This window comes from Bufo bufo, chromosome 3, assembly GCF_905171765.1.
Source record: "Bufo bufo chromosome 3, aBufBuf1.1, whole genome shotgun sequence".
Classification (NCBI taxonomy): Eukaryota; Metazoa; Chordata; class Amphibia; order Anura; family Bufonidae; genus Bufo; species Bufo bufo.
In genome coordinates, this window is record NC_053391.1 from 598090350 (window position 1) to 598105056 (window position 14707).

The following is a 14707-nucleotide window of genomic DNA, read 5'->3' on the forward strand; positions in this document are numbered from 1 at the left end:
AACATAATGTAAACCCAGCCGGATATCACCTCCCGATGTGCCAGAAAGAAAATAGATCACACTTTCTTTTTTAATTCTCTAAACAGATGTAGCTGAAACATTAGCCTCTGAACTAGAGTGAAGGAGGCAAAAAATTACCTTAAATTCATTTGGAACTTGAAGCTTTGGTGAGGGCACGCCAATTAAATAATCCATAATCACCATGGACAGGATTGTGAGAAACACTGCAAAGTCACTCACCATTGATCGCACCTGAGTATAAAAATGTACATTATTATGATACTGGAGCAAAATATGTGAGGGCAAAATAGAACATGGCTTCACAATGCTTAATCTGTGGTGCTAGAGCAGGGCTGTAGGTACCAGTGATTTTGTTTAAAGGGTCTGTCACCAGGAAATTCACTGTTAAACCAGGAACAATGCCTTGTAGGGCTAAGTCGACTAAATGTAATTATACGTCTCACTTAGCGATCCACTGCTTCATTCTGGAGAAAAGGTGATTTTAATGCAAATGAATGGTTTAGTGCACTGAGGGCAGACCAAAGCCATTCGGTCCACCCTTGCTCTTCCTCCTTTCCCTGCAAGCCCCCCCGTCTCCTCCTTGAGCTGGCAGAGGAAGGAGGAGCAAGGGTGCGCAGAATGGCTTGGACCCACCCTCAGTGCACGTAACAGCTCATATGCAATTGGATTAACCCTTTCCCTGCCAAGAAAGTATCTCATTTGTCCTGGCAGGGTGGCAATTCAGTAGCCAAGGACATACCACTGGATCTCAGGCTGTGTAACGGCTAGAGATTTAAGCCTGGTCTTGTTTTAGAATCAGGTCCCAACCTGATCTCTAAGTGCTCTAACTTTAAATATATCGTAGTTAGGTCTTATTTTAAAGCTGAGATTGTTAGCTTTAAAACACATCTTGACGAGAATCTCCAACTGTTATAAAGCCAGAGATATGCCATCAGAAAGCAGCCCCCCTCCCTTCAGCAGGCCGAGATGTCAGCCAGTGTGAAGGAGGTGGGGGGCAGTGGGGGTGTGCAGAAAGGCTATACAGGGAGAGAGACATGGACCTTCTCTCTCCCTGTGTGATTGTACATGGTCCCAGAAGGAGGATAACATGCATGTTATTAACCCCCATCAAACAAACAGCATGCTTGCTCTCTGATTGACTTTTTCCCCCCAGAAAGGTAGTAAGAAGATGAGTGCTTGCTCATCTAATCGCCGCTCTGCGCCTAATTAGGCCATCTATTGACGCACTGACTATGACGTTTACTAGCGTCCCAATAACAGCGCCAATTAAGTTGCACCAAACACACAATCATCAATAAAGTTTACATTATACACTGCCCCTATAGAGTAAAATATATAGACTGCTTCTGTAGTGACACCTGTTATATGCTGGAGTAATAACCATAACAACTATCACTAGTGAGGAATCTAATATATTTCTGACAGATGGAAAAAAAATGCTATCAGTCAATCAGTCAGAAGAGACAATTTCACACATTGACGTTTCCATAATAGTTTTCAATTACCGTAGTTTCGGGGAGGTTTTTAAAGGAAAAAAAAACAGAAGTATTCAGATGCTTTTCAGACAGGTGTAATACAGGAAATACAGGAACTTCTTTTTGTGCCTAATAACACCATGACCTCTCGCTTGCTAATAATCATTGTTTGCTGCAAAGTTGCATGAAGGTAGTTGTATTAATTATTAGGTTATATTTTTGTGTACACTGCATGCTTTGCACTCTCAGAAAATGTAGATTTTGGTAACTAAGAAGATGTTTGCCGTGCACAGCATACACTTTTACACATATGTGGATGACTTCCAAATATTGCATGACTTCTGTTCCAGTGTTAAGAGCACAAGCTCTTGTTGATGTATATACAAGATTTTCACACCTTAATATATTACATTTAGGCCTCATGCACACGACCGTTGTGTGCATCCGTGGCCGTTGTGCCGTTTTCCGTTTTTTTTTTCGCGGACCCATTGACTTTCAATGGGTCCGTGGAAAAATCGGAAAATGGACCGTTTTGCAGCCGAGACCGTGATCCGTGTTTCCTGTCCGTCAAAAAAATATGACCTGTCCTATTTTTTTGACGGACAGCGGTTCACGGACCCATTTAAGTCAATGGGTCCGTGAAAGAACACGGATGCACACAAGATTGGCATCCGTGTCCGTGATCCGTGGCCGTAGGTTAGTTTTTATACAGATGGATCCGAAGATCCGTCTGCATAAAAGCTTTTTCATAGCTGAGTTTTCACTTCGTGAAAACTCAGAACCGACAGTATATTCTAACACAGTGGCGTTCCCATGGTGATGGGGACGCTTCAGGTTAGAATATACTAAAAGAACTGTGTACATGACTGCCCCCTGTTGCCTGGCAGGCGCTGCCAGGCAGCAGGGGGCAGTTCCCCCCCCCCCTGTAGTTAACACATTGGTGGCCAGTGCGGCCGGCCCTCCCCTGTAGTTAACTCGTTGGTGGCCAATGGCCCCCCCCTCCCTCCCCTGTAGTTAACTCGTTGGTGGCCAGTGGGCCTTCTCCCCTCCCTCCCCCTCCTAATTAAAATCTCCCCCCTATCATTGGTGGCAGCGGAGAGTACCGATCGGAGTCCCAGTTTAATCGCTGGGGCTCCGATCGGTAACCATGGCAACCAGGACGCTACTGCTGTCCCGGTTGCCATGGTTACTTAGCAATTTGTAGAACCATTATACTTACCTGCGAGCTGCGATCTCTGCGTCCGGCCGGGAGCTCCTCCTACTGGTAAGTGACAGGTCATTAAGCAATGCGCCGCACAGACCTGTCACTTACCAGTAGGAGGAGCTCCCGGCCGGACGCAGGAATCGCAGCTCGCAGGTAAGTATAATGGTTCTACAAATTGCTAAGTAACCATGGCAACCGGGACTGCAGTAGCGTCCTGGTTGCCATGGTTACCGATCGGAGCCCCAGCGATTAAACTGGGACTCCGATCGGTACTCTCCGCTGCCACCAATGATAGGGGGGAGATTTTAATTAGGAGGGGGAGGGAGGGGAGAGGGCCCACTGGCCACCAATGAGTTAACTACAGGGGAGGGAGGGGGGGACACTTGCTACCAACGAGTTAACTACAGGGGAGGGAGGGGGGGCCCACTGGCCACCAACGAGTTAACTACAGGGGAGGGAGGGGGGCCCACTGGCCACCAATGTGTTAACTACAGGGGAGGGGGGGGGGGGCGGCCGCACTGGCCACCAATGTGTTAACTACAGGGGGGGGGGGCTGCCCCCTGCTGCCTGGCAGCACCTGCCAGGCAGCAGGGGGCAGTCATGTACACAGTTCTTTTAGTATATTCTAACCTGAAGCGTCCCCATCACTATGGGAACGCCTCTGTGTTAGAATATACTGTCGGATTTGAGTTTCACGATGTAACTCAAATCCGACGGTATATTCTAACATAGAGGCGTTCCCATGGTGATGGGGACGCTTCAAGTTAAAATATACCATCGGATTGGAGAAAACTCCGATCCGATGGTATATTAACTCCTGACTTTACATTGAAAGTCAATGGGGACGGAGCCGTTTGAAATTGCACCATATTGTGTCAATGTCAAACGGATCCGTCCCCATTGACTTGCATTGTAATTCAGGACGGATCCGTTTGGCTCCGCACGGCCAGGCGGACACCAAAACGACTTTTTTTTCATGTCCGTGGATCCTCCAAAAATCAAGGAAGACCCACGGACGAAAAAACGGTCACGGATGACGGAAAAACGGAACCCCGTTTTGCGGACCGCCAAAAAATACGGTCGTGTGCATGAGGCTTTAGGCTCCATTCACACGTCTGCAAAATGGGTGGGCATCTTTTCCACAATTTTGCGGAACAGGTGCGGACCCATTAATTTCCCATGGGGACGGAAAAGATGCGAATGGCACACTATGTGCTGTCCGCATTCGCATTTCCGGATCTGCATTTCGCATCCGCACTTTCGTTTCTGCAAAAAAATAGAACATGTCCTATTCTTGTCCGCAATTGCGGACAAGATTAGGCATTTTCTATTATAGTGCCGGTGATGTGCGGTCCACAAATTGCGGAACGCACATTGCCGGTGTCCGTGTTTTGCGGATCCCAATCATGGAGATGCGGAACGGAAGCACGGATTGGAACCCCACGGAAGCACTACAGAGTGCTATCGTGGGGTTTCTGTCTGTGCCTCCTCACCGCAAAAAAAAAATAGAACTTGTTCTATTTTTTTGTGGTGCGGACAGATCACGGACCCATTCAAGTTGAATGGGTCTCGATCCGTCCCAGCAAATTGCGGTCCCCAATGCACAAGGTTCAAGAGGCCTTAAATGAAGGTGGACATGGTTGTCAAGGTAGGCAACTGCAAACATCAGGCTATAGGTTGCTACTTAAAAAAATAAAAATTCCAGCTTAAAGCCAGATTTCTGATCTTTCCAGTTCTTGTGATTTTATGAAGATATATGTGTATGTAACTTCAGTGGTATGTATGAACTCTGCACTTGATGAAGAGTTGTTTTTAAGAGGTGTGGTCCATAAAACTTTCTGCCTGGATTACACCTTTATCCACTAATATCCATTTTTTTTATGAAAAATTACATTTTGACGCAAAGTTGCGGCCCGTATGCAAAAACATTCACTTCAATGGGGCCGCAAAAAACAGAAATGACTCTGTGTGCATTCCGTGTCCGTATGTTCACATGGCCGTTTCCCCAAAAAATAGAACATGTCCTATTATTGTCCACATTACAGAGAAGGATAGGACAGTTCCATCTTGAGCGGGCCGTTCCGTTCTGCAAAATGCGGAAGGCACACAGTCAGTATCCATGTTTTGCAGATCGACTGGATCTATGATTCGAAGCTTGATTCGCTCAAGTCTACTGATGACCTATCCTCAGGATAGGTCATCAGTATCTGATCGGTGGGGGTCTGACACCAGAGACCCCCGCTGATCGGCTGTTTAAGAAGGTACCGGCACTCCTGTGAGCGTCGTGGCCTTCTCGCAGCTTACGAAGCACAGTGCTATACATTGTATAGCAGCTGTGCTTGGTATCACGCTCAACCCCACAGAAGTTAATGAGGCTAAGTACGATACCAAGCACAGCTACTAAACAATGTACGGCGCTGTGCTTGGTAAGCTGCGAGAAGGCCATGGCGCTCACAGTAGTGCCAGTACCTTCTCAAACAGCTGATCAGCAGGGGTCCCTGGTGTCAGACCCCCACCGATCAGATACTGATGACCTATCCTGAGGCTACTGTTTATTTTTCCGTTCTTCTGATCTGTCAGGAGAACAGAAAAATAAAGCAAAAAAATGGATTTTGGCATCCGTTTTAGCCATTTCCATCTGAGATCCGTTATTTTAGACTTTTTTTTTTTTTTTTTTTGACATTTACAAGCTAATCTAAATTTGCATAAATAAGCATAAAATATGCTTAAAATATAGGTTCCATTTTTTGGAAAGCCAAACTGGGAGTGCCACGTGAACCCAGCCTAAGAGTCATAGGTTTTCATCTAATCATAAAATCAGAAGACGTTTCAGTTCACACAAGTTGAGCACTACTCTCCTATGGTGTAACACAGCACAGTTTCCACACAACTTACCTTGGTAGGAAAGTAGCGACTCGTTTTAAAGGTTTTCAATGTGCCGGACAGTGCAAACGTAGTGAAAAACAGGATGCAGCACCAGAAGAGGACATCTGGAGTGTAAGGCCCATGGTGTCCGCAGGCAGGTCCCACAAACTCTCCTTGCATCATTTTACAATTCTTAAAAGTAAAATATAAGAATGAGAGCTCTTGAACAAGCCAGTCCCTTCTTAAAGTCTAGATTTTAGGAGGAGGGTAAGGGAGATTAAAGGGGTTGTCTCACTTGGAGCATTAATATATATGTTAAACAGAACCCTATAATAAATGACTTACTAATATACTTCTTTAGACAATATTGCCTCCTCTCCTGTGGCGTTTTGTAGTCCTTTATAGACTGCTTTTTGTCGGGGGTTAGTTGGTTCAGTTGGTTTTAATGGCCAGCTTCAGTGGTGGCCGGGATCGTGGGAGCGGCGGATACAAGCATTCATGTGCAGTAGATCCCTCCAGTCCCGGAAAACTCATATACTGTGAGGCGCCCCCGGCAATGGAAGTAACCTGGGAGCAGTTCACGAGAATAAAAGACGGCCGCATGTAAGTGAAGCAACCACAGTGCTCCCCTGAGGCTTCTATTGTTCTCCTGAGTCATTAGCAGCCTCGGGAGTGCACCACTAGCAGGTACCACTCCCCTAGAGTGCCGAAAGTCCTGGACTGAAGAGCAGAAGTGACAAGGTGAAACAACCCCTTTAGGGCTCTTTCACACCTGCGTTCTTGTCTTCCGGCATAGAGTTCCGTCGTCGGGGCTCTATGCCGGAAGAATCCTGATCAGGATTATCCCCATGCATTCTGAATGGAGATAAATCCGTTCAGGATGCATCAGGATGTCTTCAGTTCCGGAACGGAACGTTTTTTGGCCGGAGAAAATACTGCAGCATGCTGCGCTTTTTGCTCCGGCCAAAAATCCGGAACACTTGCCGCAAGGCCGGATCCGGAATTAATGCCCATTGAAAGGCATTGATCCGGATCTGGCCTTAAGCTAAACGTCGTTTCGGCGCATTGCCGGAGCCGACATTTAGCTTTTTCAGAGTGGTTACCATGGCTGCCGGGACGCTAAAGTCCTGGCAGCCATGGTAAAGTGTAGTGGGGAGCGGGGGAGCAGCATACTAACCGTCCGTGCGGCTCCCGGGGCGCTCCAGAGTGACGTCAGGGCGCCCCAAGCGCATGGATCATGTGATCACATGGACACGTCATCCATGCGCATGGGGCGCTCTGACGTCATTCTGGAGCGCCCCGGGAGCCGCACGGACTGTAAGTATACCGCTCCCCCGCTCCCCGCTCCTACTATGGCAACCAGGACTTTAATAGCGTCCTGGCTGCCATAGTAACACTGAAAGCATTTGGAAGACGGTTCCGTCTTCAAATGCTTTCAGTACACTTGCGTTTTTCCGGATCCGGCGTGTAATTCCGGCAAGTGGAGTACACGCCGGATCCGGACAACGCTAGTGTGAAAGAGGCCTTAATAGGAAAACACAATGCTGCATATATAGTCAATTTAATTTCAATTTAACATTTTGAAGATTTAGGTTGAGAGTTTACGCTCATATTCAGTGTTGGACTGGGGGCCTTCGGCCCACCAAGGGAAATTATTCTTGAGGCTTAACTGCTATATCATCAATAAAGTTTGCATGAGAGCTACGGAAACAGTGTAGCACAACAAGCCATGCTATATCCCTAACTAAGAAACAGCATAGCCTGCTGTGCTATGCTGTTTCGGTAACTCTCATGCACCGCAATGGGAGCTACTGAAGCAGCAAGCGCTGGACGCTCTACTATTTCCCAGCTGAGAGGTGGTCGTAACTGTGTCTCATCTCGTATTAGTAATGGCGAGATGAGACAACCTCTTTAACTAGTTTTGAATCAAAAATATAGACCCTAGTGGTAAGTTATTGGCTTCAAGGGCAGCTAAATGTTTCGTTTTTCCTGGATATTTCGAAGCCCACTATGGTATTAGAGCATGGGCCCTGAGTTCTCTCAGCATAGTACTGCTTGACCACCAGACACAATGGTCTATAATGGGAACCGGCAGGGAAGTGGAAACAAGCCGGCATAGATATCTGTGATTGTAATCCTGTCTGCACTGTCAGCAGCACAGCAATGAGATGTCTGCTGAAAAGTCATCTGTACCACCTATTATTAAGCATAGTGGCCAGTGCAAAAACTGCAGGATTTTAGGATTTTTCTTAATTAGTACCATGAAAAAAAATAAAAAAAAGAGCATCACCAAAAATTCTTTAAAAATATTTAAATAGGCCATTTTCTGATGACACATTCACTTTAATCATGGCCATTGTATCTATGGAGCTGTGAGATGAGATGTGTCATTGATAAGTCTCTATGTAGATGAACTATCATCCCTCAAGTGCTAATATACTGTTATAAAACCTGTAGCAAGTTTCGCATGATACTATTTCATGTACTTACACTAACTGTGAGGTTGGCCCAGTCATCTTCAGAGAGGCTGATGTTATTATTCCTCCAAAAGCGTATTGTGTTGTTGGATGGCGCTTCTGGGGCAGCACATTTACAGCTAAACAGAATAAACAGAGGAATTTTTATATTCTGTCGGAAATATTTAGCAATCAATCGATCAATTTGATTAAAATACTCAAAAACTCAGTTCAATCATATCTCACATTATTTTCTCAAAGGGTTGTTCAACTTGAGCTCCCACATCGCCTACGTACATGAAGGTACACTAACTGATTTTCCCAGGATACGTCACCGGCATGTAGGTGAATACAGCCCTATACAGATATCTTTGAGGACAGTACTTACACACCAGCATCCAAACATGTGCAGAGGACATCAGTCTGTATACCAGGAGCCCAAACATCTCCTTTGTAAAAGGTGCACCCTAATATATACTTTTATGATATCTTTCACACATTCCATCTTAAAAGAAGACATGTTTGTTGGCCACACACCATTAGGTGAACGACTTTACGTATCTCCCAAATTTGCGGACACAATATGCATTTTGAAATGACGCTACATTCAAATATGTCCCCCTTAAATCACAATCCTCCTAAAGCCTCACTTAGAGTGGCATAGGTACCGCAGGGGCAGGACTAGTGACTAATGAGGGGTCGTGTCATGGAGTGAATCAGCCAATAGTGGGAGCTCGATGCATACAAATTGCTCCCATGCAGTTCATTACTAGCTGTATATATGAAGACACATTAGCTTCTCCTAGAGGATGTAGCGTACAGCCAAAGATTTATAATTTATAAAATAAAAAATACAGACTGAGTGGTAATTAATAAAAAAAATAATTGTTTGTGAGGAGCTTGCAGCAGTGGACAATTCTGTCTGTGTCTCCATTTTCCTACCCCTAATGGTCAATTCACACATTTGCAATTTTTTCCGGTTCCGTTCCGGATTTTGCGGACCCATTGTGCTGTCCGCATCCGCATTTCCGGATCCGCAATTCCGTTCCCGAAAAAAAAATAGAACATGTTCTATTCTTGTCCACAACTGCGGACAAGAAAAGGCATTTTCTATTATAGTGCCGGCGATGTGTGGTCCGCGAAATGCGGAACGCACATTTCCGGTGTCCGTGTTTTGCGGATCCACAAAACGCTTACGGACGTGTGAATGGACCCTAACATGAGATACATACATTGCCAGTAAACTTACTAATAAAGAGTTAGCTTGTCCAGTTGACTGTGCATGTGAACAGGATATGTCTCCCCCAGATGTATCAGCTTCTCTATGGCTTCATAGATAAAAATAATACAAATCAGTGAGGCAAATGCTTCTTCTGTAAAACGCGTAATGTAACAAACCAAAGAGCTGGCATCAGTGGCAACCAGGACAATGCAGAGGAAAGCCGTCCACAGCCCAATGCACGCTCTCAGTGATAGATATGACAGTTCATATTCTCTAGAAAAGAAGCGAGACAGACAACCATTAATATGGGAAGAGGGAGGTAGCGCCGGCTAGAAGGGTGAAAATAATTATTAAAGACAGACATGCTCTACAGCACACGGCTGGAAGAAAGTGGCATTAAAGCTCTTCAATTTACAGTGGCTTTCTATTCAATTCAACTGAAGTTTCACCTTCAAAGGCGGTTTTGTTATGATGCCTGTGCTCGCCTCTAACATAATGAATGGTCCTGTACTTTGCTGTGATCTTTTCACATAACAAACAATGGATTATTCTATTAAAGACATAAAAGACTATAAATGAACTTGTGTGATCAGCTCATAAAAAGCATCGATCCACATGTGGATATTTGCAGGTAAAAATATCAAATGGAAGTCAGGTATATACGACTTCTGTATTCAGGGGCAGACTGGCCATAGACCCTACAGGAAAATTTCTCAGTGGACGGATACACAGTGGGCACCTGGACCCTCCTCATGGGCTCCAGCTGCTGACATAACGATCAGATAGGCCTGAGCCCGCGCACCACGCCAAGGTTTCTCAAGTGGCACAGGACCTAACGCTAAACCTACCTGTACCGTATGGGTAGTACCAGGAGTCAGTGGGCAAATTACAGCAGCGTAAGGTCCGACTCACAGCAAACAGCTCCCAGTTCCCTCCAGTGTGACTAACCACACATACAATGGGAGGAGGCTTAGAGTCCCACCCATGGCTGGCTGATATGTTGCAGGCCTCACAGATGCTCCTAAATGCTGCATATGGATGGTAATCAAGGCGCATTTAGATTGGAGTTTATACACCTCCACATATAAATATATGATTTAAATGACAAAAATATGTGCTTTCAAAAGGCAGGAAATGCTGCATTTATGCTGGGAGGGGGAGGGGGGGAGAGAGCCTCCTCCACTGTATGAATTATTTTTTACCACGTATTTTTGTCACACTGGAGGGAACTGGGAGCTGTGCTGTGAGTCAGACCTTACGCTGCTGTAATTTGCCCACTGGATCCTGGTACTACCCATACGGTACAGGTAGGTTTAGCGTTAGGTCCCGTGTCATTTAATAAACCTTGGCGTGGTGCGCGGGCTCAGGTATGTCCTTAATATAAGGATATATTGGCTAAATTCTCATTTTTAACATCAGTGTGAGGGTTTAGTCAGATGTTACTGTTTGCATCCACCATAGCAGTGCACCTATTCTTAGAACTATTTATTCCATATATCATTCCACATCCACACATTTTACCATTTGGTGTAGAATGTCTCTGTGGCACTTGTGGTCTGCTGCGGGCAACCTCCATTGTATGCATTTTTTGCTGGGGATCGCCCTTAGCAACAGACAACAAGCACAGTATCTGCTCCCCCGGGCATAAATGCACAACTGAATTTGGGGTTGAGCATTTCCTGCCTTTTGAGACAACGTATTTTTGTCATTTAAAGGGAATCTGTCACCTATTTTGAGCATATAAAACTGTTAACATAGCAATGTGCAATAAAGTACCTTCATCCCTGCATGTGTCTTCTTTCTTTTATTCAACTTTTCATTTAGATAAAAAAAAACAACTGATATGCTAATTAAGCCTCAAGGTGCCCAGATAGAGGGGCATTAATACTCTCCTCAAGTGCCAAGTAACGCCCCCCAGCAGTGCCAGCTCGCCTTTCTTCCAAGCCCAGCACGCCTCCTCAGAAATAAATTTACTCCCACATCCTTGCCAAATGGCGCCGCCCCCTCCACTACGTCATGTAATATATTCACCCCACCATCCTTGCGTCCTCCTTTCTTGGCCTCTGAAATCCCGTGCAGCCGCGGTATCGCTGACTGCCTGCGCCTGTACGATACTCCGGCTCCTGAGTGCAACAGCCTCAATAGTGTCACTGGGCATGCGCCGAGCCCAGTGACGTAATCAGAGCACTGTTGCCTCAGGAGCTGGAGTATCGTACAGGCGCAGGCAGTCAGCGATACTGCGGCTGCGCGGGATTTCGGAGGCCAAGAAAGGAGGAAGCAAGGATGGTGGGGTGAATATATTACATGACGTAGTGGAGGGGGCGGCTCCGTTCAGCAAGGATATGGGAGTAAATTTATTTATTAAGAGGCGTGCAGGGCTTGGAGGAAAGGCTGGCTGGGCACTGCAGGGGGGCGTTACTGGGCACTAGAGGAGAGTAATAACGCCCCTCTGGGCACCTTGAGGCTTAATTAGCATATCAGAAAAATCGCTTTTTTATCTAAATGAAAAGTTGAATAAAAGAAAGAAGACACATGCAGGGATGAAGGTACTTTATTGCACATTGCTATGTTAACAGTTTTATATGGTCAAAATAGGTGACAGATTCCCTTTAAGTCGTTCTGCTGGGGTGGTATTTTGTGCTGTACTGTGGTATTTGGTTCTGCTAGGGTGGTATTATGCTCTACAATATGGTATTGCTGGCCCTTTACACTTCTCTTGTCTTTACATCATGGGGCCACTTTTAGTTTTTTTTTTCCAGGGCCACTTTAAGTTCCCAGTCCACCCCTGTCTATATTTCAGGAAGAAAACATATTTGTTAATCAAAGAGGACATTATGTGTTACTCAGAACATAAGGGAAAGAAGGAGGAAATTGTAGCATCAATGCTGACATGTGCCACGTGGAAGAGAAAAACAGATGCTGTCAATTGTCAAGTGGAAAAAAATAGCATTTTCTATAGAGACAATGGTTCCACCACATAAAGCAGACAATGTCTGGAGGATGACTGTTCTTGATGAACAATGACAAAATAATGATGGTGTTTTCCTCTATATGTGGATAATAATAAAATAATAAAAAAGTCAAGATATTTACTACCTATGTTGTTGCACTGATTTGCATGTATGAGTTACATGACAGGGGTCAGCAGTTCTCATTCACTGACATCCAGAGCATACACGATTCATACATTTTTTCACAGAGCAGTATTCTTGGACGCAGTTATGTCTACCTGCACCTGGCATCACCTGCTGAATGAAATGCTGCAACTACCTGGTTAAAGAGGACCTTTCACCAGTCCTGGCATTACCATCTAAATAGCTGGCAGGGTAGGGCATACTGATGGCATGTGATTAGGGCTGCAGTAAACGATTATTTCAGTAATCGAGTATTCTATCGATTATTTTTTATGATTAATAGAGTAATCTAATAAGAAAAAAATTATTAATAGACTGTTTTCCTTTATAAAAACTTATCAGACCCCCTGCCATCAGTCCCCAACACCCTTCGTCCCCCTCCCCTGTGCGATCAGCCCAAGTGCATCAGTTCCCCCAGTGCCATCGGATCCCCCCCACCCCAGTGCCATCAGCTCCGTTCCCCCAGTGCCTTCAGCTCTCCCCCGCCCCAGTGCCTTCAGCTCCAATCCCCCAGTGCCATCAGCACCTCCATTGCCATGTCCCCTCCTCCCCCAGTGCCATCAGATCAGCCCCTCCATGTCCCCTACTCCCCCAGTGCCATCAGATCAGCCCCTCCATTTCCCCACTCCCCCAGTGCCATTAGATCAGCCCCTCCATGTCCCCCACTCCCCCAGTGCCATCAGATCAGCCCCTCCATTTCCCCACTCCCCCAGTGCCATCAGATCAGCCCCTCCATGTCCCCCACTCCCCCAGTGCCATCAGATCAGCCCCTCCATGTCCCCCACTCCCCCAGTGCCATCAGATCAGCCCCTCCATGTCCCCCAGGGCCATCAGATCAGCCCCTCCATGTCCCCCAGTCCCATCAGATCAGCCACTCCATGTCCCCACTCCCCCAGTGCCATCAGATCAGCCCCTCCATGTCTCCCACTGCCATCAGTCAGCCCCTCCATGTCCCCCACTCCCATCTGCCCCTCCATGCCATCCATTGCCAGCTGTCCCCTTTCAATGCCATGTCGCCAGTGACAGTGAAATAAAATACTTACCTTTCCTGTAGGGGCGCCGCTCCACAGCTCCTTCTTCTTCTTCTCCGCGCGCTGCACTGGATCCTGACGTCACACAGCGTCGGGTCATAGTGTGCGCTTACGTGCACTATGACCAGGCGATGTGTCAGGATCCAGTGCAGTGCGGACCGGCGGGTGACCACGGCGCGGTAAATAATAGCAAGCGCTTCACTTGGTCTCCATGGTCACATGACACAAACGAATCCTCGGTGCCAAAAATTTGCATCAGGGATTTTTTGTGTTGAATTACTCGATTAAATTGAGTAATCGTTTCAGCACAACATGTGATATCGCTTACTATTTTTTCCATGCGCTGCTCCGCTCCCCTGCTGTGCCCCTCCCTTCTGGTTTCCCGCCTGGTATGTAAATCCATACCATCAGTAAAGGGAGGAGATGGCTGTATTTCTCAGGGGGCGTCTCCTTCTCCATGGCTGTAACGCTCTCCGCTGGAATTGGCCAGCTCACAGCCAGGGAGAAAGAGACACCCCTTGAGAAACATGGCCGTCTCCTCCTCCCTGTACCGATGGTATGGATTTACACACCAGATGGGGAACCAGTACGGGGGGCACAGCGGGTGAACGAAGCAGCGCTTAGGAAAAATAATATAACATGCCATCAGTATGCCCTACCCTGCCAGCTATTTAAATGGTAATGTTAGGACCGATGAAAGGTCCTCTTTAACCACCTCCGGACCGCCTAACGCAGATTCGCGTTCCGGAGGTGGCAGCGCTGCGCACAGTCACGCATATACGCGTCATCTCGCGAGACGCGAGATTTCGCTCCAAGCCGGCCCGCGCATGCGCATCGCGGGCCGGCAAAAGTTAAAGAACAAGTTAGTCACCAGCCTGCCAGCAACGATCATTGGCTGGCAGGCTGGCGATTTTTAAAAAATCCAATCACAAGCCATATAACAGATCATATTAGTAAATATGATCTGTTATATGGCTTCTCTGCTCCTGTGCTGGTCCTTTTCGTCGGTTGGATCCAGCACAGGAGCAGACTGAACTGTGAGTAGCACCAACACTTCACTGTAGCCCCTGATCACCCCCCTGCACCCCAATTAACCCTTTGATCACCCCTTTGATCGCCCCTGTCAATCACCAGTGAAAGGAAAAAAAGTGATCAGTGTAAACTGTCACTTTTTTTTTTTCACTAGTATTGGCTGTTAGGTTTTAGGGATAGTTTAGGCCCCTTGGTTAGGTAGTTAGCGTCAGTTAGCGCCCACCCCACCGCACCGCAGTCACTTTTATTCGCTGAATAGCGTATCGC

General features: G+C 46.5%; 1 protein-coding gene across 1 annotated transcript in view; it reads right to left on the minus strand.

Moving 5' to 3' along the window:
- The window catches only part of LOC120996158 (electroneutral sodium bicarbonate exchanger 1), a 247924-nt gene that overhangs the window by 29428 nt on the left and 203789 nt on the right, over positions 1 to 14707 (minus strand). The window contains exons 14-17 of the mRNA XM_040425910.1: positions 9271 to 9516; positions 8056 to 8161; positions 5596 to 5757; positions 139 to 252 (exon numbers count right to left, since the gene is read on the minus strand). Of these exons, the coding sequence (XP_040281844.1) occupies positions 139 to 252; positions 5596 to 5757; positions 8056 to 8161; positions 9271 to 9516 (628 nt within the window). The remainder of the gene's footprint in view (positions 1 to 138; positions 253 to 5595; positions 5758 to 8055; positions 8162 to 9270; positions 9517 to 14707) is intronic.